The sequence below is a fragment of the Lepisma saccharinum genome, chromosome 6, assembly GCF_977018435.1.
Source record: "Lepisma saccharinum chromosome 6, izLepSacc3.1, whole genome shotgun sequence".
Lineage (NCBI taxonomy): Eukaryota > Metazoa > Arthropoda > Insecta > Zygentoma > Lepismatidae > Lepisma > Lepisma saccharinum.
The window spans coordinates 24,873,669-24,899,649 of NC_139234.1; the positions used below are offsets into that span (position 1 = coordinate 24,873,669).

The 25,981-nt window shown below is 39.6% G+C and overlaps 1 protein-coding gene across 2 annotated transcripts in view; it reads left to right on the forward strand.

Moving 5' to 3' along the window:
* The window catches only part of LOC145988628 (ankyrin repeat and SAM domain-containing protein 1A-like), a 200,706-nt gene that overhangs the window by 110,342 nt on the left and 64,383 nt on the right, over window positions 1–25,981 (forward strand). For both annotated transcript variants that reach the window (XM_083123652.1, XM_083123653.1), the window contains exons 9-10: window positions 9,960–10,781; window positions 18,731–18,893. In XM_083123652.1, coding sequence (XP_082979778.1) covers window positions 9,960–10,781; window positions 18,731–18,893 — 985 coding nt within the window. The remainder of the gene's footprint in view (window positions 1–9,959; window positions 10,782–18,730; window positions 18,894–25,981) is intronic.

Sequence of the window (25,981 nt, forward strand, 5' to 3'; positions counted from 1 at the left end):
TTTCACAATTTTTTCGTTCGTGCAGGCTAAAACTAAATATTACAAATGCAGTTTACTTACCTAGCTCCTTACGTCCTCCGCGTGGTGGTGTGAGCAAAGTTTCCTAATACGAAATCCGCTCCATAATCCGTAGCTGTTTGTGGTCCACGAGAAACACTCTTTCTAACACACAAAGCCTAACACGAGGTTCATATCCGCATTGGAGGCCTTTTGTCGTGAGTTGACATTTAAATGTCACCATATTCGTAGGCAGCAATCCAACAATTTGAACTGTGACATACGGATGAACTTTCCCAACCATATCTTCAAGAATGCTATCATTATTGATTAGTGCAGCAGGAGGCACGTGTAGGATTGGGAGAATCGTGGGTGTTTTTCGTACTATAACCGAATTATTTAGCATGAGAGCGGCATGTTCAGGAATCAAGGTAATATTTTTCAGCTCTGTAGAACAATGTAATAGGTTTGCTTTTCCATATTTATTTCTTTTAGTGAAGGCTTGTCTGAAGTGAAATCTTATGTACAGTTAGTTTAATTTCCATTTTAGCACAGGTAGACTAACCCATATTGGGCCTCTAAAGGACCTATATTGGACGATATATAATTGAATCCGAAGCAATTACTTGCCCCTCATTGCCTTGAGTTTTTAAGTCCACTTTATGCATAGATTAAAGAGCCGCGGTGGTGTAGTCTGTACGGCGTCTGATTTCCACGCGGGAGACCCGGTTTCGAGTCCCAGGGACTAAGGTTGGAATTTTTACGGCCTTGTCCCCGCGTAAAGGCTCTGGGGCTCACCCAGCTTGAAATCAATGAGTACCTGAAGCGTGGGGGGAGGTGCTGATCACATCACCTTCAAAATGGTCGAGAATGCGTGGGGCCCAACCCCCACATCCCCTAAATGCGCCTTCCTGGCAGGGTGCTATATGCACGGAAATCTTTGCTCTCTCTATTATTATTATTATTATTTATTATTTGAAGTAGGGTTACACTTAAGCTTACAGTATTTTTTACACAGATTATCTTACTATATAAACAGTTTTTTGCCCTACATGGATTAATTTATTAAGCTATACAATTCTGCTAAATGTTTATAAATGTATGGAAAAATATAAGTGTGCCTATATAATTGAAACACACAAGAAATAGAAATTAAGTAAGAATATGTGAAGGAGGCAATGAGATAAATGAGGCACGGTGTCAGTATTCATAGATTAACATCTTAATTTGTTGTTTAAATTTGGCCAAATTTCTCTCCTTTCTCCAGGCTACAGGCAGTTGGTTCCACGCCTTACTTGCCAGCGATGATATGGATTTTGATCCGTATCTTGTTGTGTTACATATTGGTACTCGGATACTATTGGTGTTATTAGATCGCAGATTGGGATAATGCATGTTACTACATGTAATTACCTTGCCGCTTAGTAAGTGGTTGTGTGTGTGAATTGCCTGATGAATTTTGAGTAGGAACGCATATTTTCGCCTGGATTCAAGCGTGAGTAGTTGTAGTTCTTCTCTGCTCGTTCGTGAAGTCGTGTGTGCTGTATTTCGTATACTACGAATAGCCCAATTTTGCATTTTTCTAATTTGTTGGTGTTATTTATGTTAATCCCATAGAATACAGAAACAGCCTAATAAATGCTTTGTAGAACGCTAATTTGTGAACAAGGTGTACATATTTCCAGACATATTGAAACTGTTTGATTCTAGGTGCTGCACGTGCACACACAATCTTCACATGTTATGAAAAGGATAAATCCTTAACTAGGTACACACCAAGATATTTTATACTCTCACTTGGTTTTATATTCGAATTACCTATTTTAATATTGTCAACTTGCGTGATGTTATTGTTTTCCGTGGATAATATTAATACTTGAGTCAGACTCGTTCACTTTCAACATGTTAGACTGATACCACTCAAGAACTTCGGGCATGCTTTTTTCAATATTTGCAATTACTTTTTCTAATTTGTTAGATGCGCAGTACAGGAGACAGTCGTCTGCGTATAGATGCAATTCGAAGTCAAATTTCTTGCGTGCGATATCATTTTACAAACATGTTAAGAAGTTTTTGGCCCAAAATAGATCCCTGAGGTACACCGAGAGATACAATCAGACCGTTCGAAATCGAGTTGCCAACTTTTGTATCGATACTCCTATTGTGTAAATAGCTTTCAATCCAGTTGCATGCAGTAGCAGAAAATTTGAATTGCTGATGTAATTTCTGTATTAATAACTTTGGTTGAACACTGTCGAATGTTTTACTGATATCTAGTGAAATTATGTCGATGTATTCCTTTCCTTTACGATCTAATACATGTCACCAGTTATGTAACAGTTCATGCAGGAGTAATTCTGTTGAGTGATTTTTCCTAAAAGCGAATTGTCTGTCAGGCAGATTGGCTAGTCAGGGCTGGACCTACAGTATAAAGTGCGATTCGAACCATTATGTGCCTCTCCACTGGGTATGGAAACCGGAACTCCTTGGTTACAAGTCGATTAGAAGTCACTACATCATCAGTGTTCCCAACTGTAGAACAATTATTTTGTATTTTTGTTATTTAGCGTCGCTTTTCTACCACTTTAACTAATCACGAGGGTGAGCGATTATTAGATGAAATTGATGAGGGGATAATCACTAAGAACACTCATGGCCATTTCGTGAATCGAATCATGGAACTTCGGTGGCATGATCGCCCTCGACCTCCGAGTCGACGAATTTCATTAAACAAAGTATATCATGGATGATATCGGTGGTATACTGCTTCATGCTTATGGGACAGCATGGGTACAAATTGAACAGGTCCCTTTTACACATTTGTAGTATTTTATTTTAGGGTAATACATTGCTAAACTACGTACACACACAACTGGAAATGAATCAAGTCAAGGTTGAACTTTCGGTGCATCAATTGACATAGTTAAACATGTAATTTTGTTTCTTTGAAATGATCGTGCTTGGTCTTTTCAATTCATGAATTTTAGTGCATCACACGGACCAACAGCTGATGAAAGTGATGCATTTCTCTGTGTATTTTAAAGCATTTAAGTGGAGTGAAGTGAGGGGGGAAATGTGGAGTGAAAGAAATTGAGCATGTTTGTGTCAATTGACATAATTTCCGTTTTGGGTGTACAGTGTATAATTTACATGCTAAGTAGCGCAATTTTGATCATTTGGTTTTAACGCTCGTTTTCCTGTCTGTTTTAAACAAAGGCGTTGTAATTTTCATTCAATGAAGCCTCTCTTGTTTCGATTTACTGGATCCAAATTAGCTTTTGTTAATGCTAAAGTACACTAAAAAGTGGACTGCAGAAATAACGGTCTGCTAAGTAACTACTGTAAAAACTACCATGACCGTTTTTAAAGCATTGAAGGCTGTTACATAGTTACCGGTAAGTAATGCAATGATTTAGTTTTTAAATACATATTTAGGTGCGCACAACTGCAATTTATCAATATGATGATTATCTATCTTTTATTAAGATAAAATATTCAAATTGAAAGCTTTTTCTCACCTGTGTCAAAACTTTACTGTAGATAACATGTATGAGACTGTGTCTGCTTAATATTCCAAACGGTTACCGATGCCATTCTATGCGCAGCACAGAGAGGTGACGACATGAATGCGCATGCGCTGACGAAAAAATGGCGGTTGCGTGCCGTTTTTGTGAATTAACTGTTAAATTTTAGCTGTAGAATTTGTAACTTCTAACAATGTGCCAGTTTTTTTTAGATCAACGTTGAAAATAGCCTCAACGTTGACAATCCATTTAATTATAATAATCAGACCCTAGCTTGGACGCGCACTGCGCTAACCACTCCACGCTGTACAAATAGAAATGTACTGACGTTTTTACTATGTATTTATGACCTCAGAAACGCTCAAAACTTGAGAAGAACGAAACTTCCAAATCTAGTAGATCGGCTTCCCAGTGTCCATCAATAACCCAAATGAACCAGTCTCTCGTAAAGCTTTCATTTCTCTCAGATGAATATCAAGTAGGCCAGGTAATTCGACCGCAGGTACTTAATCGAACAAAGAAGAAGAAATTGGTTTCCTTTTCTGCTATCGAGATCTTTGCGGCTATGCGTTCGGTTAGCCGGTTCGTAATTTTGGTGAATAGATTTGTTTGAGATTTTGTAAAAGGAATGTAAACTCTTAAGAATTAATTGGACACCTTAAGTACTTCTTTCGGCCATCATTTACCTTTGTTGAATTAGTTCTTCCTTCTTCCCGTTTTTCGTTAAAAAAATGCTAAGAGGTACTAATTATTTCTGGATTGGAGCTTCGTATTTCTGATATCTCACAGAGCAGACCCTTAATTACCTGATCACAGCAAGAATATAATAGATGTGATTTCATAAGAGAATTGATTGCTTGGTTTTCATGAGAATGGAGTGTCGGCGGAACAATTTAGACATTATTTGTGTTACAGAAGAGCTTTATCAGTGAATTATATGATTCTTTGTGCAATCCATTGTTTGAAGAAGAAACACGGGCCAGCTCTTTCTTTCTCACGAAAGGGGTGAAACTGTCGGTTTCTATGGAAAAAAACCTCACTTGTTACGATTGCAGCCACGTGTCAGAGGAGAAGGGGTAGTTCGGTTGTTTCTGCAAGACCTTATGCTTGTCGCGGAGCACAAAATTAGAAGGAAATAGCAGGGAATCGGCGATATGCTACGACCATGTCCCAACACTCATTAATGTCCATATAATTGTTCCTTGGCGGACAATCCTGTGCGAGTTTTTTTCCCCTTCTCTTCAGCAACTCCGGGCGAATGTTAGGATGGTACTTTTGACCTTCCACTTCTCATTCTTTTGCTCAAATCATCCTCTCACTTCCCCCTGGGCCAGCCTACCACGCTACGAAGCCAGAGATCTCAGGTTCGAACACTTGGTCCGGCATGTAGGTATAATTTTGTTTGTCCTCATTCATCCTCCTTTGTCGACCGAGATTAACCCAAGATATAGAGAAGCAACGCAAAATAACAGAAATTGAAACCAAGCGATACAAAATTATACCTTCATCCGTCATTTGTTCCCTTTCGTTAAGTCCAGTTCGGATAAGTCAACATTTTATAATGGATATGAATTTCAGTCAGCATACAATTTACTTATATTATAGCACGTAATACAAATCGACACGACGACTACAATGTAGACATGTTTACAAACACAGTTAGAAATGCAGAACGATAAGAATATAAACCAGGGGTAGAAAAATACCGGACACTCGGTCACCATGGCGCCTGAAATTTTAAATTTAGTTTTTTTCAATATTTGGTGTTCGCTTACAGAAATTCCCATCATTTTTTTTTAAATAACGAGTACAGTGTTTTTTAAATATATTTGTGTCTTCTGTATCACGTGTATCATTAAATCAGCATAATTAACTTGGCCTGCAGCAGTTTTGTAGACTCGGCATATATTAGAATCTATTGCATTTATGCTGTTACCAGTTGAGCCTTCTTTAGGAAGGCCACTCCGGTGCGAGAATTAATTACTTTTAATCCAATCTGGTATTAATGAATAAAGTATATGTTTTAAGACCACATTTGATATCTTATGTTAGTTGAAATCATAGCTTTTTTGGCCCGTATTTTGAGGGGGGGAGTAAGCTGGCGCCTGAATTATTCTTAGTGTTGTCTACCCCTATATACAACACATGTGATTCCTAGAATTTAGGAACAAACTGTCATGAATATTGATGAAATATTAAAAGACGTACGTCAATACAAAAGAGAAGTACCTGCAATGCAAATAATCCCCGGTTTCTTTTACTTAGAGGTATGTTAGAATTAACTAACATAATAGGATTTGCTATAAATGTGCAAGATTGTTTTTTCTTCATTTTCACCCCAAAAATGGTAATTCGGTGTATTTTTTCCTCTTTGCACGGTCACAACACTGATGCAAAGAAACGGTTATGTTTGCAAAATGCTTAATGCAAGGCATACTACATAATTTCTAGCAATATTTCTTTCGTTGCACTACATGAACGTGGTTTATATTTTTCTTACGGCTCATCTGGCAGATGAGGGGAAGATAGAAAGGTTCATGTACAGGCAAATTGCCCTAAAACTAGAGTTGCGGATCAACGTAGCTCGTGTAACGCGTTACCAAAATTACATAAGTATTTGTAACAGCACTTCCGTTACCTTAATAAATTCGGAACTTGATTTACGAAACGAAACCTGTTTTAAATGTCCTTATTGTATTACAGAGTAACGGTAGTTCGTTAATTTAGGGAGCAAAGTATGACGCCTTACTTTTGGAAGGAAAGTAACGGTAACGCCTTACTTTTGGAAGCAATGCAACGGTGACGCCCTACTTTTGGAAGCAAAGTAACAGTGACGTCTTACTTTTAAAAGCGTAATAACGGTCTTTTGTAAGCAAACTAACGATGACTTTTGGAAACAAAATGACTTACTTTTGAGACCAAAATAACGGTGACACCTTAATTTTGGAAGCAAAGTAACAGTGTCGTCTTACTTTTAAAAGCGTAATAACGGTGACGCCGTACTTTCGGAAGCTACTTTTCAGTGACGCCTTACTTAGTTGGAAGCAAACTGTGTCGCGTTACTATTTTTGAGCGAGTTTTCCAGCTCTGCCAAAAACGAGAATAACTTTTGTCTGATTTTTATCGAGTTTTAATTTATATTTTCTGTTTTTAGATCGTAGATCAACCGTGCTCATGATGAAGCTGAACTTTCGATATTCAATGACAATATAAGATTGAAACCACATTGAGGTATCTTTAATACTAACTAAAGATAAGATTAATTTTAATAATAGCTGGCAAATTTTAATAATATCACTAATTCATGTTATTCTATTGCTATCAAAATAACACTCCAGCATCAAGTATTGCGATTACACTTTGAATATTCATGATCGCGCTGTCAGCAGCGGCAAATTCCATCCCTCACCGAAACTGTAGCAAGAAGCCTATTTGCTGGGGGGAATTCCTCGGTTCCAATCCTGTCATTTCAATTCTGATTGCAATTCCGCTGTGGGCGTGCATTCTGCCATGCAGACGTCTTCCTGCCACGCCCACAAGAATTAGAACCAATTTTCTCATGCGTGTTTACCCGCTGCCTGGCTTTTAATCGCATGTACTGGCATAATGAGCAACACGCGGCAGGAAACTACCTCTCAACTGGGTAATGGCAGTCCGCCACACACAATTAACCTCTCACTACTGGCAATTAATTCCACCGTAATTGTCACCAGAACTGTAAGCATTTAGCAGCATAACAACAAAAGCACCACGAAACGAAAGTTGCGCCCACTGTCGGTTATTTGGCGGTGTTTTTCTTTTTTTCCAGGCGATTCTACATGTGTTTTAGGCAAGGGCCTTTATAATTAGAAGGTTGATAATTATCGTGTGTGACTGCTGGTTCCAAAACGAGGAACGGTTGTTACGGCGTGCATCGTGTGTTTCGAAATACAACCTCTGCTATGCAGATGAACTCTTTTTTTTTCTTTTTTTTTTCCTCAAAACATCAAGACCAGAAATTTTGTTTGAGAACATTTATTTCGGATAAGGAAAGAATGAAAAAATTATCATCTGAACCGCCCTGTCTGTATTGTGAGAATTAACAATTCAGCAATGCACTAAAATCATTCTCAGTCTCACGTGCAACTAAACTTTCCCTTTGAAAATCTCGTTGTAATAAAATAAACAAGGTGTCTGAATTGTAAAGTTGCTGCTCTCTACCCTGGACAAAGTTTTATACTTGTCGCTGCTGACTGACCAATTTATGTTTAGTTAGCGATTTGTTTTATGGTTACGATCGGGCACGTATCTAGAAATGTATTTCGGAGGGGGTCCAAACCAAGTGTCTCAAAATAATAATGATTATTATTATTATTAGGGCTAGGATTTTCATGACTTGGCATATTTTTTTGGGTAAGGGTGATGTGTTTCCTAAACATGTAGAAATTCATATTATGAAGATACTAATTAAATTAAGGTGCTTTTTAAGGGCATATTATGGCATATTTGGCCATTTCTGCGTGATGGAGCATATTTTGATGGATTTTCGGTCATATTCAGAATATTTTTGCATTTTCAAGAAATGTACAGTCATTTTCGGAGTGGATTCGTTCTTACTCCCATGTTTAGTCGAGAGTTTTTTTTTTTTTTTTTTTTTTTACTGCAGCAAAATCTTTTTCATTTTTATTTGAAAATTTAGAGAAAGTATTCGTTGTGCATTGCAACTTAGGGCCCATGAAGTGAACTATGTACGTATGTGAAAATATCTCAGCATTTAGATATTGATGTTTGGAACAGCCCAATTATAAGGGCATATTTTTTTTAATTATAGTGCATATTTTGTGAAATTTTAGGTCATAAGAGCATATTTTATTTTGCATATTTTGGTGATTTTTAGGTCATAAAAATCCTAGCCCTAATAATTATATTAAATTATTGCAATAGTATTATTTAAAAATTCAAATTAACTAATATTATATTTAGTAGGTGATATAACAGCTCTTATTAATTATGAAGCCTACGTATAGTTAAGGTCTGCAGAATTTGTAAAAAAGCAAATGCCCTGGCAAGGAAATTAATGTCAAATAGATAAAGGATTTAATATTTATTGAATATCAAAAAAGAATGTTACGTCCAGTTAGAAAAATAAAGCTCCTGGTAATATTTTATACATATTATTATAAGTACTAATAAATCTTGCATAAATCATCTTTGGTACTGTCATTCAAAGTCGTATGATTACAATATAATCCTTGCCTTCGAATGTATTAGGCAGAAATAAATAACCCTCGATTAAACAACAAGTAAATTTTCATTATTCAATTTTAATTATTTTATTATTTCATCATTTTCATTATTTCATTTTAGTACTCAGTAAGTCTTTCGGGGGGCCCTAAATACGTCCTTGGTTACGATAACATTTTATTACATTTATGTAATAGTTTAAATGTTGTTTTCTAATTTTCATATGCTAAAATGTCTATGTAAACATGGTTAAATTGTGGAAAAGGCTTCAAAGCCTTCACTTCGCCATGATAAACAAGACGTATTAAATAAATAAATACATAGTACACCCAGGACTGCATTGCTGCAGACCAATGAGGCTCTGGCACCTTTACTCTCAACTAGGATACTCTTGTGGAGTTTGCGTCCTGCCTATGTGTGGTTGTGATAGTCGTTTCATCAATTTCATCTAATCACCATTCATCCTTGTTACCGCGATTAGCCGAAAGTGGCAGAAGAGGGACGTACAATAACCAAATCAATGTATCCAAGTTTGATATAACGGCACCCGTTTGGAATAACGAAATTTCGCATGTTTTGGAATATAATGTATTAAACATATAGCGTACATTAACAACTACAGTGAATAAAATCAAACTAATGTTTATTACAGTGATAGGGGCTACATCTCTTGAAGTTGTTTGTGTACTCTTATATACATATATGATTATATCCAGGGTTGTTGAGGGTCCAGGAACTCAAATTCTAATGGATTCTATTGGGTTCCGCAACAAAACCGCAACCTTTTTTCTCGCATAATTGAAATTCGGCCTAAGTTGCGTATTGTTTCCTTTCGGTACGAAACCTTGGACCTTATTTAAATTGTTCCGGAGAAAAAGGTTCCTGGACCGTATTTAAATTGATCCGTAAGAAAAGGTTCCTGGACCGAATTGAAGTACTTTGAACAAAAAAGGTTATTTTCGGTCTAGAACCCATTTGCACTTGCTGATTTTCTTTCCCGGACGAGAATTGGATTTAATTACAATTCATGGACCTTTAAAACCCCCGATTATATCTACGAAAAATGTTTTTGTTCACTGAAAGTCGTTTCGGATAAGCAATTTTTTAGTGTATTCTAAATGTTTTCTTTGAAAAACCGCTCAATTAATCATATTCTTACCTTGTGCCTTATTTTTTCACATAGTTAAATTGCTTCAATTATTTTTGTCATTTCAGCCAACACCCCCTAAGAAACCACCAAGAAGAAACCTATCCGTGTCCCCAACGCATCTTCAGCCACACGAACTGCTGGATGGACCAACAGGGGCGTACGAGTATCTGTTTCTGGCACGCAGCGGGCACCGAAGCCAAGACCTGGAGGACGCGTCCATACGTCCCTCCATGATCCGCGACCGGGAGCTGATGATGAGGCGAGGTCGAAGCGCCGACCACCCTGATCAGTACGTCGACATGAAAATGCGCCAGAGCATGCTCGGGACGTACGAGAACTTCGAGCAGGCGATGGAGTTCCTGAAGAAGGCCAACCGGAAGAGCGACGGCACTGGAGACGAAGGAGAACACGAGAGGAGACCAGCTTACGAGAACGTCGACCGTTCCTTCAACATCCTGGTGCCACCGACCGAGATCACCTTCAGGAACTACCAGAGACGGAAGCTCCGAAGGCACAACGACAATGCGTACGAGAACTACGAACCGCGGCAGCTGAAGTCCGGGAGCGTCGAATCTGCTGGCGACAGAGTTGAAGCGGCAGTCGACGGTACCACCGCCACCTTCGTCTCCAGCGCCTACATCCGCCTCAAGTCCTCCGAGGAGAGTCTGCTGGACGAGAAGCGCCCGGCGAGCACCCCGGATGCCGACAAACCCTCGTCCATCCTTTCTTCATCCGCCGGTGGAGAGGTCCCCACGAAGAAGAAGAAAAAGGTTGTCCTTCCTCTCAGTCCCACGCATTATAAGCAGCCTCCGACGCCCGACCACCCACCACCTTCTGCCATTCAAGCTGAAAAGAGCATCCATGATAGGATCAGGCCTCTTAGTCAGGTGAGTCTTATGGCTTTTGTAGTTATGTATGAACACCTTGAACAAACTTAACTCTTTTGTAAATTAGAAGTGACGTGCTTCACCTGCATCAATGCTGTACTGTAAATCCTCTTCAAGACCATTGTCATTGTGATTGAAATCCAAGACTCCATGCAATCTGGTGTTGAGTTCCAGCCAGTGCTGGAAATAAAGTAATAATAGGAAGAGGGATGTCGTCTCTCTACTTCCTGAAATTCTCAAAACATCACTGGACATTGAAAATGATTTCATATATTTTGATCCACCAAACAAAACTAAGCCTACAAATATAACTATAGTCACATGATTGTAGTGAGTGCGTCTGCTCCCATTGCATAATATGGGCGCAGTCCGTATCGACAATAAAATAAGGATTCACGAACGTCTTATCGAGACTTGAAGCAATACAGTATCTGAGGTCTGAGGTGGTAACGCGTCTGACTACCATGCTAAAGGTCCCGGGTTCGATCCCCGGCCGGTTCAAATCCGGGAACTTTTCTAACTGAATGACATGGGTACCTGGGGGAAACCCTGGGGGTAAAGGCGGTCAGAGGCGTGATGCTGATCACATCACCCCCACTCACGACCGGATCAAGAAAATGTGGGGCGTTACCCAACACCCACTATACGCCTTGGCGTGGTGCTAAGCACAGGGGAGCACTTTACCTTTATTTTACCTGGAATCCACACATAGAACAGAATAAATAAAATCCGAAGCATCACATTCTTTCATATTACAAGTGACGATTTTCACATATTTCTGGTTCATACCATTAGACCCAATGTGGTTGAAAAAAAAGAACACTACACTGAACTACATATTGTGCTGGACATGATATGTGAGTTTTTTCCTCTTTCAACTTTTTTGGATGCGATAATATTCGAATGAAAAAATTGTGAGACTTTTCCACTTTCTATGAGAAGGAATGTGCTGTTCGTCTTGAAAAATGCAATGTGTAGAAATGTTTAATATTCCTAATCGTTTATTACATGGTATATTTTATTTGTAAACAAGAGCAAATATCATGGAAGTGTTGTGTTTTTAATCTTTTCATTCTAATCCATTCATCCTACTTATTCACCCGTCCAACCAGAGGGAAGAAAAATTCATGCAGGCAGGGAAAGATGGTAACCAGTCGAGACTTGGCAGTATCTCGTTTGATTAATGAGAAAGCCTGTTTCGTTCTCCATTTTCTCTCGAGTTTTAAATGTCTGTCTCTTCCTCGTTTTGATTCGATACCTAAACTTCACTCTCATTCATTCTCGTTTCTAATCTCGATGTAGTACATACAAGAAGTGTTAAAAAGAGAGACTTTTAAAAGGAACTAACAACAGTTTTTTTTAGCGCATTGAACAGAATATTATAACTTAACATCGGACAACCACCCGCAAGCTATTTAATTAATTATTTGAAAAATCCTGAATACAGAAAGAATTCATGTCGCATTAGGATATCACGAATAGAAAATTAGAAAAATAACTTTATAAATACACATGTAACTATTAGTTATAGCGCGACGTGGTGAAAGTCATTAGATGAGCTGTCTGTAGACATTTATAGTTTGACAAAGTCTGGAACAAGATGAGACTCTGACTATAAGTCTCGGTCTGTTCTCGTCTCAATTTTTAACAGTCCGCCTCGATACCCTGTACCCGGGATGATATTGCCAACTAAATATTGAGAATCCGACAAGGTATCTGTTCGATACTTTTATACCATTATGCTAAACATGAGAGAGAACTTTTTTCCTCATTCTCAATATACACAGTGTATTAGGAAACGCCGTGATCACTAAACGGAACAAATATATGCTCCATATTTTCCTTTATTACAGTACACGATTGTCTCCGTCAGCTTCAAAATGCTCTGACCTTAAACACTAGTCGCTCGCTAACGATATAAATGAACCATGCCGTGGGAAATAAGGTCGTCAATTTCAAATATAGCTTTGAAGGCTCACGCTTGGAGACAGATGCCAGAAAACTGATGACGCAAGCTGGGAGTTCTCCACGTGTGGATAACCGGAAAGCATCCGGCTCTTTGAATGTCGCGTAACCCTTCAACCATTTGAAGTTAACACGATTACCCCCTACCGTGTAAGTGCGCCGATTAAATTTCCTGCATTTCAACGGGGCACATCTTGCCACACAAGCAAATATTCCAGGTCTTATTTGACACAGACGAAGTTTCCGAATACAGCACGCTCTAGTTGATTCCCCTTATATGCAAAGTGCTTACTGGTTGAAAGTGGCGATGCGCATCAACAGCGGGAAGAATTTAGTATTTATTAACGTTTCCCCGACCGTGAATTCGATCGTTAGCATTTCTGCACCGAAAAGGGATGCACGTACCTGAGATTTTTCCACCAGGCCCGAGTGTACAAACTCGTCGTGCCTTTTGAAGGCTCACAGACTCAATGTAGATGCGATTTCCACTAGAGAAATCACAAGAAGAACATTAGCATCAATTTCTCTGCGATTGAAACGGGTTGTTAACGGTTTACGCTTCGTAGATTATTCCTGGGTGATGTCTACCGCTTAATACGTTTGGTCACAAACCAGGAGATTCTCGTCTCTTTGGGCTGTGGAGGAACATCGTATTTCAGAACTAGAGGTGCAGAATAGTTAATGAGAATTTGAGGCAGGCGTGGCAGTATTTGGAGACCGATCCAGTCCATCTTATCATGTGATAAATGTATGTATAATGGATGGCATTAAATCCAGCAAGAGCTTATAATCCTTTCTTGCCCCCAGTCAATTTAGTGAGTTGAACAGTCATGTTTTTGCCTTGCCTGCTAACCGGAACTTGAAAAAGTCTGATTTGTGGCCATGGGACAGTCAGACGAATGTTGAAGTTCAGCTATAAAGCAGGAGAGTAAGTTGAACTGTCAGGTCATGGCTACCACAGCCTAAAAGTTAGTGTTCTCGACTTTGACGCGCGTGGCCCTGTGTCCCCCCTTCTCCGGTTGTATACACAGAATGTACATAAGGAAGCTTCTTGACACTGAAGCGTACATATTTGTTATTGCAATGTTCCATAAGTGACTTCCATTGAAATTTGAAACTATAAGCAAGAACGATGCGAGGAAAAGCGACGTACCTATTTACGAAAGTGAAGGATTTGCCAAGTGGTAAAATCAAATACTGAAAATATACTTATTTCACATTTATTGTTTAATGGGTGGTTACTTCTGCCGAAGCCGAACTTATTCGAGGGCAAGATACAGTACCAAAGAAGATTTATGCACACTACTACTTAAAATAATATGCATAAAATATGTATCATGAACTTGACTTTTCGTCAACTGGATCTAAATTTTTTTTTGTTTATAGAATATATATTCAATTCTTTATGAATTTAAATTAATTTTCTTAATTTTGGCGATCTAAACTATATGTAAGCGAGATAATGAATACGTGCTGTTATATCTATTCTTATAGCGTCTTTTTACCTTCTCGTGTAATAAAAATACAATATCAATTAATATACATATTTAATTAAATATAATTATTTTAATTTAAACCATTATTATTATTAGTAGTAGTAGTAGTAGTAGCAGTAGTAGTATAAGACACTTGGTTTGGACTCACCCCGAAATATATTTCTAGATACGTGCCTGACTACAGGGTTTAGAAATGTGATTATGGCGAAGAATGGATTCTATGAAATGAACGGATTGATTAATAGATTTGTTTATTTTACGTAGCTTTTCTGCTTCTTTTGGCTAATCGCAACGACGAGGATGAGATGATATGGCGAAACTGATGAAGGAATTAGCATGCAATGTGAATTTGGCATTAACCAATCTTCTAGTGCTTTAACTATGCTTATTCTAACACATAGTTTAAAGCACTAGATAGTGGATGATGTCAAATTAACATGCTAATGTAGAACCATTGTCACTAACATTCAGAGAACTGATGATGAAACACTCACAAAGAACACCAATTCCGAGGGCGGTATTGAAACTAGGGAGTTAACAAAGTAAGAAATAAAAACGTCTGGTAATAGTTGGCCAAGAAAGAAAAGTACTGTACTGGAAAAGGTGAAGAGGGAAAGAGCAACAAAATTGTTGTGCTACTGACAACAGCTTACTAAAGCATTCACAGGGAATGGTTAATATGGAGGAGGCAGAAGGGAGGGACAGGGAAGAAGAATATCAGCTTATACGTGGTATCAAATTCAGTGTATGGTACGCTGTTATGAAGGGTAAAGCCGAAAAGCGGAAAGAATTGGAGGTCGCAGTGAAGAAACTCAAGAAAACAGTCACTGAATGAAGTGAAAGTACGTTGTCTTTCCTTCCAAGTTTTTGTTATACTTTCAAACAGTATCCATTTCCAGCATGCTACCAAAGAAATTTAGCAAGGGTTGGAACGGAGATAATGTGGTTTTGCACATTCGTAAGCGTTGTTTATCCTCCCGACTCGTGTCTCGTGCCTTGACAGTTGTGATAATTACCAGCACCTTCTGCTCTGAAAGTAGCTGTCAGCTCTGAGGAAAAACAATCTCTTTTAACGGAAATGGATGCGTGCATGTGGGCAGAGGAGGAGGTGTCTCAGCGCGAAGCATCACATTTTTTTTTTAAACATTGTTTCCCCTTCCTCTGTGTTACCGAGCTGATTAGCTGTTCGCATTTTATTTCGCCGTGTTTCTTCTCGCAACGGGATGTTTCACGCAGAGAGGAGTATTTAGGACGGGTATATTTAAAACTGTACGGAGGAAGGCTTTGTGATGTATCCGTTGAAATGCCCATTCGTTTTCTTCTTTCTCAGTCAGGGCAGCGTGCCTCAATTCTTCTGACGTCGGCTGACTTGTGGTTGAAAAGCGAAAACGATACCCTAACTACGAATGGCACTGGTTGAAGGCCTTGTCTTCAGCGTATTCGTAATTCTTGTTATTCATAAGGTATTTCTTTGTACCTTTCCCCCTAACACACAAACACACAGAATGGCTTGCTCAAGGGGGTGGGGGGTTGGTGGGGGTCATACCACCCCCCTCTTTGAAACAGATGGAAAAATTAGGGCTGACTACTAAAAAAAGTGTATGTAACCCCCTTTCCAAAATGGGTACGCCACTGCGCACACACTAATATATATATATATATATATATATATATATATATATATATATATATATATATATATATATATATGTGTGTGTGTGTGTGTGGGGGGGGGGTGTACAAATGTGGGTCACTCCATTTTAGAATACGCCTCACACCTCTTAATTTTCAAAATAACACTCATACAACCTTGTGCTGCTAATATAAGAAAGTAATATTCATAATATAATATTGAATTATTTTTTTCTTAAAAGCTATATTTTGGATAGTTTTTATGAGTCTTGAAAAACATATACACTCACGCTTGCTGTTCAGATAAAGTGGCTCGTACCTCAACTGTTGAGCCCTATAAAGAGTGCCACTTTGTGTGAGGAGTGTCCAATTCAGGAACAGATAAGCTGTTCGACTCATTCCATCGTTTTGCACTCATTTTAGACAGTTTTGCTTCCTTATAAACGGATTTTCCATTGGAGAGGGTCGTTTTTAGAGGGGGTGTAAATTAGCTCCAAAGTGCCATAATCTTCGTCTTTGTTGGGAAGTTGTTGGGGTGTGTGCATGAATAACTGCTTGTAAAGTATTTCCAGAGCGCATATGATGTAGTTAGAGAATGAACTACCTATACGTTTATACATGTGTTTACGGAATAACGCTCTCTTTATGGAACGCAGGGCGAGCAGCGGTACTGTTGCGTTGTAAGAGGGGCGGGAAGGAGAGCGAGAGAGGCTTCGTTGGCCGCGTTCGTGCAGCAGGAAACCTCTCGTGAGCCGATTTGTGAATGCAATGTGTTGGCGTATTCATGGCAAAACTCCGTGAAAAGGAGAGCGTCTTCTTTTTATTTTACCTTTCAACCCAATTGTCTCCCCCGTTATTGCTTTGCTTGTTGCCAACCTTGAGGTGCAGTGTACATGCGGAATGCTTTCACTGCATGGAGCACTCACTGGCCTCCACAAGTGAAAGCGGAGTGACCCCTTAACGAGACCGTCTGGCTTGTGGACTCGCAACCCCTATAATTCTCTTTGGGGCGCTTGTTGTGCCGTCCATATGTCTGTGAATGTCCCTTCAACCATCACATCTTATCACATTTCATCTTCACAGTTAGCCAAAAATGGCAGATAAGCGAAGTAAATCAAATCAGACAAGCAATTAGAAGCGAGATGTTCAAACCTGCATCTGTACATTGCAGTTTAATTTGCACACTATTTACGTCCATTTCGTGATTATTACCATCCATATGGGGCATTCCGTGCCAAAGTGTGCCTGAAACTCAATTTTTAGAAATTAAATTAAATGCTCTAGCTTTATTCTGTCTTGTTAAGTCAACAATCTAAAATTGTAATTTGGATAAGAATTCAAGTATTATACGTACATAATTAAGTTGGGAGGTAGATGGTATTTTACATGTGGTTCGTTTATTTTAAGTTTTCGATTTAATTTTGTTTTGCATTGCATCCAACCGTGACACAAATAACAATTGAGGGCTCGGGTTTATAACATGGCGACATTTTGGTCATTTCTGAGTTCATTATGAAAAAATATTATTAGAAGCTACACTGTAGATAAATTGTTTTCCTGTTGTGTTTACCAATTTTCAGAAGGCTTCACTGAGTCCAATGCAAATGGCAATTTCACTCGAAAATTGACGGATATCGCATTTTACTTTGTAACTGAAAAATGACCAAAATGTCACTTACCATGTTCTACACCCGAACCCTTCAATTGATTTCTCCCTTAACTGTTGCATTTCCCTTTCAACTCCCCTATATTATTCAAAAGTCGGCCCCCGTGGTGGAGTGGTTAGCAAATCGCGATACGACGCCAGGGATACCGGGTTCGAATCCTGGCCTGTGCATGGATGTTTGTGAGTGTCCATTCAACAATTTCATCACTCATCCCCATCTTTGCAAATCAATCAATATAATATTCAAAGGTTTTACCTTTAAGGTATTACCTTCTCTGTTTGTCGTAATGTATGTTTCATAATTTGAAATTTCACAGAAATGAAAAAAAATCGTATTAAGTAAAGAGGCAGTGTTTCGTCTGTCCCACCCGTGTCACAAAAGTGTTCACTTATAGGTATAAATCTGGGGAAGTGTTTTAAGGGTAGTTATTTTTAATCAACAGTGCTTCGTTTCATAATTCATTGCACAGAAACTGTAAAAAAATGTTGCTTAAGTATCAGTAGAATACTTGCTTTAATGTTAACAATGTTGTTAGTCCGTGTGTCCCATCCTTGACAATGAAATCCCCATGTGAAAGAAATAAAGATGAAATGATTGCTGCATTGCTATTTTTGAAGTAGCTGTGCGCTTCAAAGAACCCTAATGAATGAAGAATCAATGGAAACACTTTGTGTTGTGCGCACAACACGTCCATAAGAAGACAACAAAGAAAATTGCCTTCAAATGTCACCTTCCGTACCACTTCTCCTATGAACTTTAGATTTACTACGGTGGTATTTAAAGGTCAGCACTCGGATGGAGGACGCCCAGCGGACCGCTGCAGATGGGCACTGCGTTTGCTTATTCCGGAGATTGCGTTTGTACATCACGAGTGTTTGCTGGTGGTGCGGGCTTCGGTGCCCTTACGTCGCAACAGAGGAACATCAGCTAATTAACCGCGCATCGTAAGCCAACATGGTCTCGTGTTTACACGCTTCTACTTGCGTAACTGCCAGCACGCGTTTGGAAATTAACCTGTAGAACTGGGGGCCCAGGAACATCAATCGTGTTTTCCGGTAGATATGCACGTCGCGTCGATCAAAGGGACGTTGGAGGGAGAAGCTTAGTTCGGTTGCAGGGCGGTGGCTGGGTCTTTTTCAACATGCTGTGCTCGGAAGTCCTGTCGCTCATATGCTTTTCTCCCACCCAGGAGTACAAGAGGAGGTCCAGGGACATCGAGACAGAGACGGAGGAGGACTTCTTCCCATCCTTGGACGCATCCAGCGGCAGTCTGTCCAGTAGTGTCTCCCTCTCGGACAAAAGTGTGTCGACGGACAATGTGGAGGAGTTCCTTGGGGATGTACCATTTGCTGGTAAGTACAGTAATTCCCAACTCGTGTTAAAATTTATTTTGAAATTCAAGCAGAGTTCCAGCAGACATAAATATTGAAAATATACCCCAAAACCTGAAAAAGTAGAAGTATATTTAAAATATACCCCAAAACCTGAGAAAGTCATGGAATATTGAGAATATCCCTCAAAACCTGAAAAATGCAAAGGATATTAAAAATACACACCAAAACCTAAAGAAATTCAAATGATATTGAAAAATATACCCAAAAATCGGGAAAATCTAGTGCTTTTTGTTCTTACCAAATTTGGCAATGAAATTCAATTCCACCTTTTTGGAACCAGCTTCTTGATGGCAGACATTCCACATAAAAATAGTTTTATAGCATTTTTTGGGGGGGGATAGTGTTGAAGATGCCTGGTGTGGGTGGTTCACTCGGAAATGACATTTGAAGGATGCCTGTCGAAGATTTGGTGAGTCACATCTCACCTTCAAGAAATGAACATTCGCACTGTTATTGCATGACCCAAACTAGGATCAAGTAATACGAAGTTTAAAATTTGAGCAAAAAACTATTATACAAATTTAAATATTGTGTTGAAAATATGTTAAATTATAGGTTCGAATACATTTCACATCATATAGTGATAATCAATTATTATATTACAAGCTATTTAACACTATAATGTGTGAATGAGAAATGCGCTCTGAAACCATAGACCATGGGTTCTAATCTAAGAATGTTCCCCATCATATTTATCATTATCTGCACACTTTCTTATTATTTCTATCACGAAATTTGCCTGTTACAATTCGATAGGGAGACCATTGATGGGCGTTGATTTTCCTAATGCCCAACTTTACTTTGGAAATTTCTATTGATATGATTTTAATGTCATTCAAGTATTCCATATTGTTAGGGAAAGTCATCAATATGCCGAAAGTGGAGCGGTGAGTGATGATGTGATGAAATTGATAAAGAAACACCCAGGCCAGGATTCGAACCCGGAATCCCTGGCGTCGTAGCGATGAGACAGATTATAGTGGAAATTACGCTCATCTTGAGTGTATCCCAACAACAAAAAGATTAGTATGAAAGATATGTGGACTCGCTCCTACTTGCATTTGCTACAATCTACAGAAGGTAATGAAATACGTGAGACATTTTTCTGAAGCAAAATATAGGAAAGCTCCTTGTAGCTTAGAGTGTAATTTCTGTCTTTGCCTAAATGTCAGTTCTGAAAAAAAAAAGGTACGAAAAATGACGGGTGCTGTAACTTACAAATCATAATGAATATGGATAAATTATTCACATTGATTGTACCCTGAACACTATTTATAATAATAATAATAATAATCCTTAGCGCGACAGCCCATGAAGGGCCTTGGCTTACCTACTGACTGCCGGTCTCCCTCCCACACTTTCCTTCGTCACCTCTAAGCGTGGAGATCTGCAACCAGTATTGGAATAGTCGGGGGGTCGGCCCGACGCAGTAGCGTACGCAGGATTTCATCAAGGGGGGTGTTATTTCGAAAACTTTCTACAAATTCACATTACCATTGTTTTATTATACTTTAATTAATTAATTAATAATAAATTAATTAATAATTCTTATAATTAATTAGTTTAATTACTACTAATGCAGCTGCTATTTATGAAAGAAATAGAACAAAATTACATTTCTTTTGTTTCTTTGTTACAACTTCGTGGGATATCCGGATTCGATTCCCGGAATTAGTTGGAATTTATCCAGCCTTGTCTCCGCACCCAGCCTCCTAGCAATGGGTGCCTGAGAGCAACCCTCGGGGATGAAGGCTACCGGAGCATGGTGCTGATCACATCACCTGCAAAATAGTTCGAGATCGAGAATCTCTGGGGCCCACCACACCACTACGTGTGCCTTCATGGCACGGTGCTATATGCACAGGGGAATTGAAGTAAGTTTATAGACATTCCAACACATTTATCACTTCTAGGTGATTCACAAAGCACTTCTTCAACATTATTTAATGATGTGGATGTAGACTCAGCATCACTTGAGAGTTCACAAGGGGATGTGAAATCAGTACCGGGAAGAACGTTTGCAATAAGTTCAGCACACTGTGACGAAGCAAGGAATTTTCACAATTCTCACGAGAATCACTGCGCGACTTTTTGCAAAAAAAATTGCAAAATTGAACTTTGCGGCCGCTTAGATTGTGTTTGGAATGTTGTGTTTTTCTTCATGCTGCATGGGAATAATAATTCAAATTATTATTATTATTACTGTCGCAGATCTTTGACTGTGATAAATTAGCCATTTTTCATTTTTTCTACAGCATTTTCCATAATATTTCAAAAGCTCAAGGGGGGGTTAAACCCGGTAACCCCCCCCCTTTGCGTACGCCACTGGCCCGACGTATCCCCAGCCGTTATAGTAGGTCGTCTCGACCGGATTACGCTCACTCACTCGGAGCTCCCCAATTTCCTCACGATGGTGGGTTGCCACCGGCCCTATACGTAGGCCGAATAAATTCCGACCAGAGCCGGATTCGAACCTACGCCGTTCCGCAGCGAACGATCTTAAGACGAGTGAACGCCTTAACCCGCTCGACTACGGAGGACGACGAACACTATTTAAACAAGGATAATTAAACGAATACGTCACGTGCCTATCAAGATTGTGCTCATTTTAATAGTATTCACAAAAATATTGAATATTTGTTACTCTTAAATAGCCTCTTTTCCGACCCAATAGCAAATGGTCTAAGTTACCCCACTCATTGAAATCAGTGTGTGACTACGTCTGTGTGTTCCTGATGAATATGATTGAGTTAGTGTTTTAAGTCCACTTTATGCACAGTAAGGCTAATCAGGACTGGATCTAAAATTTATAGTGGGATCCGTCTGAAGCACTATGTGCCTTCACCGGGTATCGCACCCGGGACCCCTTGGTTACAGTGCGACGACGCTACCACTGCGCCTCCTGATGAATGAGTCTGCAATAGGAAAACATAATTGTTAGCAAAGTTAAATTTCTTGAATTAAAGACGGCGACAACGCGTCTGTAACATCCATTCTCTTATCATACAAGCGTCGGTCTTTTTTGTGGTTTCCTGTCGGTCTAGCCTTTCCTTTGACAGTGACATGCTTTCGTTTCTTTGGTTCGTGTGTTGTTGGATGTCGTGCTGGAATTTTCGTATGTAGCATTTAATTTAATAGTCGATAATTTCATAAGTTTTCGTACTTTTCACAATTCATACTTCTTGATGGATTTGCAAGTAAGTTTTTTATGTCTTGTGTTACTTGGAGTTCGTTTCTATATAGTCCACCTTGTTGAGTACCGTAGCATCAGTAAGACCAGCAACCTAGAAACCTATTTCGAATACTTCAATAGACACACAAATAATTCACATATACTATTCAGAGCCGCCGTTTTCCAGTCGGTAGGGAGTCTGACTGCCACGCGGAGACTTGGGTACGATATCAAGCTTGTATTTTTGTTCATAGGTGCCAGAACAGGAAATGTTTTCTTGTTTATTACAAAAACCATGAAAATCTAGAAAGTTGATTATTCTTTTTCTGTTTATTGCGTGGTAATTAAGCCATAAAGCATCTGATAAAAATATGATGTATTATTAATTGGATGATAATGATAATCTGCGATTTAGCTTCAAATTAGCAGCTTTTATAAAAATTATTGAGGAAAGTTCCGAGACAGTGAACTCTCCAGAGGCGATTTTTCGGCCATTAACAATTTATTTGATTTGATTTGATTTAGTTTATTTTACTTCGCGTTTTGTGCCTCTTGGCTAATTTGCGAAGATGGGGATGAGTGATGAAATGATGAAATTGATGAATGGACATTCACAAACAACCAAGCCCGACCGGGATTCGAACCCGGGACCCTTGGCGTCGCAGCGCGATGTGCTAACCACTCGGCCACAGGGTCGGGCCAACAATTTATTGATGGGGATGATAATAGAATTTTATTTTCGCATTAACTTCCAAAGAGATTGCTAGGTACCTGGGCTTTCCCAGAGTTAATGGCCAACCTTCCTTGTTGGCGTTCTCCGCTGGGCCCTGGTCGAGACAGAATGTTTGCCAGAGCTTCAACCCACGACCTCCACATCGCTGTCGAAAGGAGCAAGTGAACTCGTCCAACACGTCTTAATATACATATAAGCAAGAACACATCCCCTAGTGGTAATGCCAAGATGACCTAATGGCGAGTTAACATGTGAATGTGTGGTTCACACAATTTACGACGTTCAAAAGAGCCAGTAGGGGACGATTGTACTCTGCGTGAAGGTATTCACGCCCAATCTGGCAGCGGTTCAAAAAAAAAAAAAAGAAAAAAAAAGTCAGAATAATAGCGTGAGGCCCGAGTCGTGTTGCAAGCAAGTGATGACGTAGTTCGCTTCTCCCCCGTAGCCTCTGCTGTTGTTTTGCTGCAACAACTGCTCGGAGTCGTGAACGTCGTGAGTGTGGGCCCCAACATCACCGTTTCTTGCGTCCAACTTGTTGCTTTTTGTTTAGAGTTCTTCACGCACGGGAAAGCGGTGGAAAAAGTGACGCGCCATCGAATTCGTTTCCGCTAGAATTTTTCCCGCACTTAATGTGTGTGTGCGGAATATGTTACGATGGGATCCGGTGTGGGAGTTGGTTGAGAAAATGAGAAGAGTTGTGATTTGCTGCAAGATACTTTAGCGCCGTGATGACAGGTGAAGGTGCTTGACCTTTGGTTTCTCAACGGAAAAAGACAAAAGTCGAGCACTGTTGTTCTTGGAATTTGTTTTTTGGTTGTCAGCGGTGTTTGTGAGCCAGTTTGGAACCTGTTGCGAAAAGTTCTGGATGGATTGTCCTGAAGCATAGTGCAGTGGGTGAACGTTAAGTCAAGGAAAGTTCGAAAGACAGTGATTTTGTGGAGGCATGTACACCATTAAGAGATTATACCAAAAAGTAATAGGGTAACCAGCTTATTATCATGATGCCAACCCGGGACACTTCTGTACCGGATCAAAATTGTAAGCTGTACTGTTCTATATTTTCACTTCGTTTTGCAATACTTATTTTCTTGACTATATATAAGGAAATCATTGCTGACTTTCGCTAAAAGTTCTTAAATGCCTAAAATTTCGTTCGTTTCTCTTTTAAAATTCTACTCAACTCAACTTTGAATGAAAATCCAGGCCTTTTCACCCGATAAGGATTTTGCCGGAATATAGGAAAAGGTTTCCATGAACTTGTAGAATGGTAGGTGATGGAGAAAAGTGGTGTACCTTTTACCCAGTTATATACGACGAAGGAACACCAATTCTTTTTCACCAGTAATGTGAAAGACATCTGTTATTCTTTTTCCCGTCAAAGATACAACAAATCATCTTCGAAACGCCTCCTGGAGCAAACCTCTGACAGCCTCTGCAGGTAGTTACGCCCCCCAAAGAGATGCGTTCTCTCATCAATTACATTCGGACCAGTTAAGTGCGACTAATTGTTAAGAGATGTCTCCTTGGATTCACCCTTCATCACCTTTCCTTTGTAGACCTCCGTCAGTGACGCTTGAGTCAGTCAAAACAATTTATGTTAGCTGGCGGCAGTATTCCAAGGGTCCAATCCCTTCGACTATTCCTGAAGCCACCAGAGTCGCATACAAAGAACGTGCTGGTGTGCTCGCCGTGAGCTATGGCATGACAAGTAGCATTAGCTTCTGGGGAGGACGATGGATTCCTTTGTAGGCCTTGCACCTGCCAGGATACTACGAGAAGCTTCAATGCAAAACTAACAAAACCCGTTTTTATGCCTTGTCTTCAGCGACTTATCTCCACCTTTATATCTTATCGCGCACTGGCTTCTTTTGCGTATCAGTCTGTAAGGAGACGTTGTCTACGTGCGGTATGAATCGAAGGCTTGTGTTGTGTTAAACATGTAGTGATGTTTCCTGAAGTTGTGAATGTGTGATCGACATTGTGGTTATACAGTGTGGTGTTGGATTGCATGGAAGGCTTGAAGAAGCAGTAAAGTGGTGCGAATCAAGTGCTAAGTAGAGAGGACCATTAGAAGAGATGTCTCAAGGTAAGTCCTTCATCGGAGTACGGTACTGTATTTAACGTAGTTCCATTAACACCCGGCCGTTTTGTGCCTTAATTCAAGGTCAGAATCCTCACGCAATAGTGCTGCAGTCGCTCTTCTGTGCAGCACTTTTGTCCAAGATACAGTTCGACTGACATTACATGAGAAGAATTTTCAATTACATCGTGTAATTAGTGTTCATTTCTTCTCAGTGAAAGTGAAAACTTTTCTAATTAATTTTACAAAACATTAAAAAGAGTACATTGCAATTACGCTGTTCAAATTACACAGCACTACTGGAATTCGTTAGCTGCACAGTGCAGCAAGAGTTTGTCGAGCTGAAAGAGCGGGATGCATAAGTAGTACCAAGCAAATTGTTCATCACCGTGTTTATTCTCTTTATTTTACGCAATGAGAGTTTCAAAAAGTGAATCAAGATACCAATTGACAACCTTACACCAAACCTGTCACTGTCAATTTTCCTAACAATACCTGTGAAGCCAACTGTAGCGAGACCTTGACCACAGCTTCAAAATCGATACGACGAGGAGACAACGTAGACTTAGGCTCAAGTCTGGACCTTAGAAATCCTGTAACAACGAATCTGAGCGTTGATCAAAGACATAGGGCATCATGGGGACGGTGGGAGGGGGTGTGCAAGACACCAAAATGTCAACCTCTCTTCTACTTAGTAGACCCTGAAGTTCATTTTGCAGGCTAATGATGCTGTGCCGTCTGAACCCAAAGTTAGTATTTGTTTATCCATTCAATTTCATCGTATCAACATTCGCCAAAAGTGTCTCAAAGGCGAAGTAAAATCATTGAAATCAAATCTAAGGGATCATAAGAGGGGGTGGGGAGGAAAATGGCGTTGATTGCTCCACTCACAATTTCGCCACCAAACGTTTCGCAGTTCGATTCCGTGCCTGAGCGTGAATGTTGTTTTTATAGTTCAGCATTGGGACATAAAAGAGAACTTTCAAGTTTCGCCATTTGGCACACATGAAAATTTCAGCGAAAAATGCAAGCTCGATCAGGACTTGAACCCGGGTCTCTGG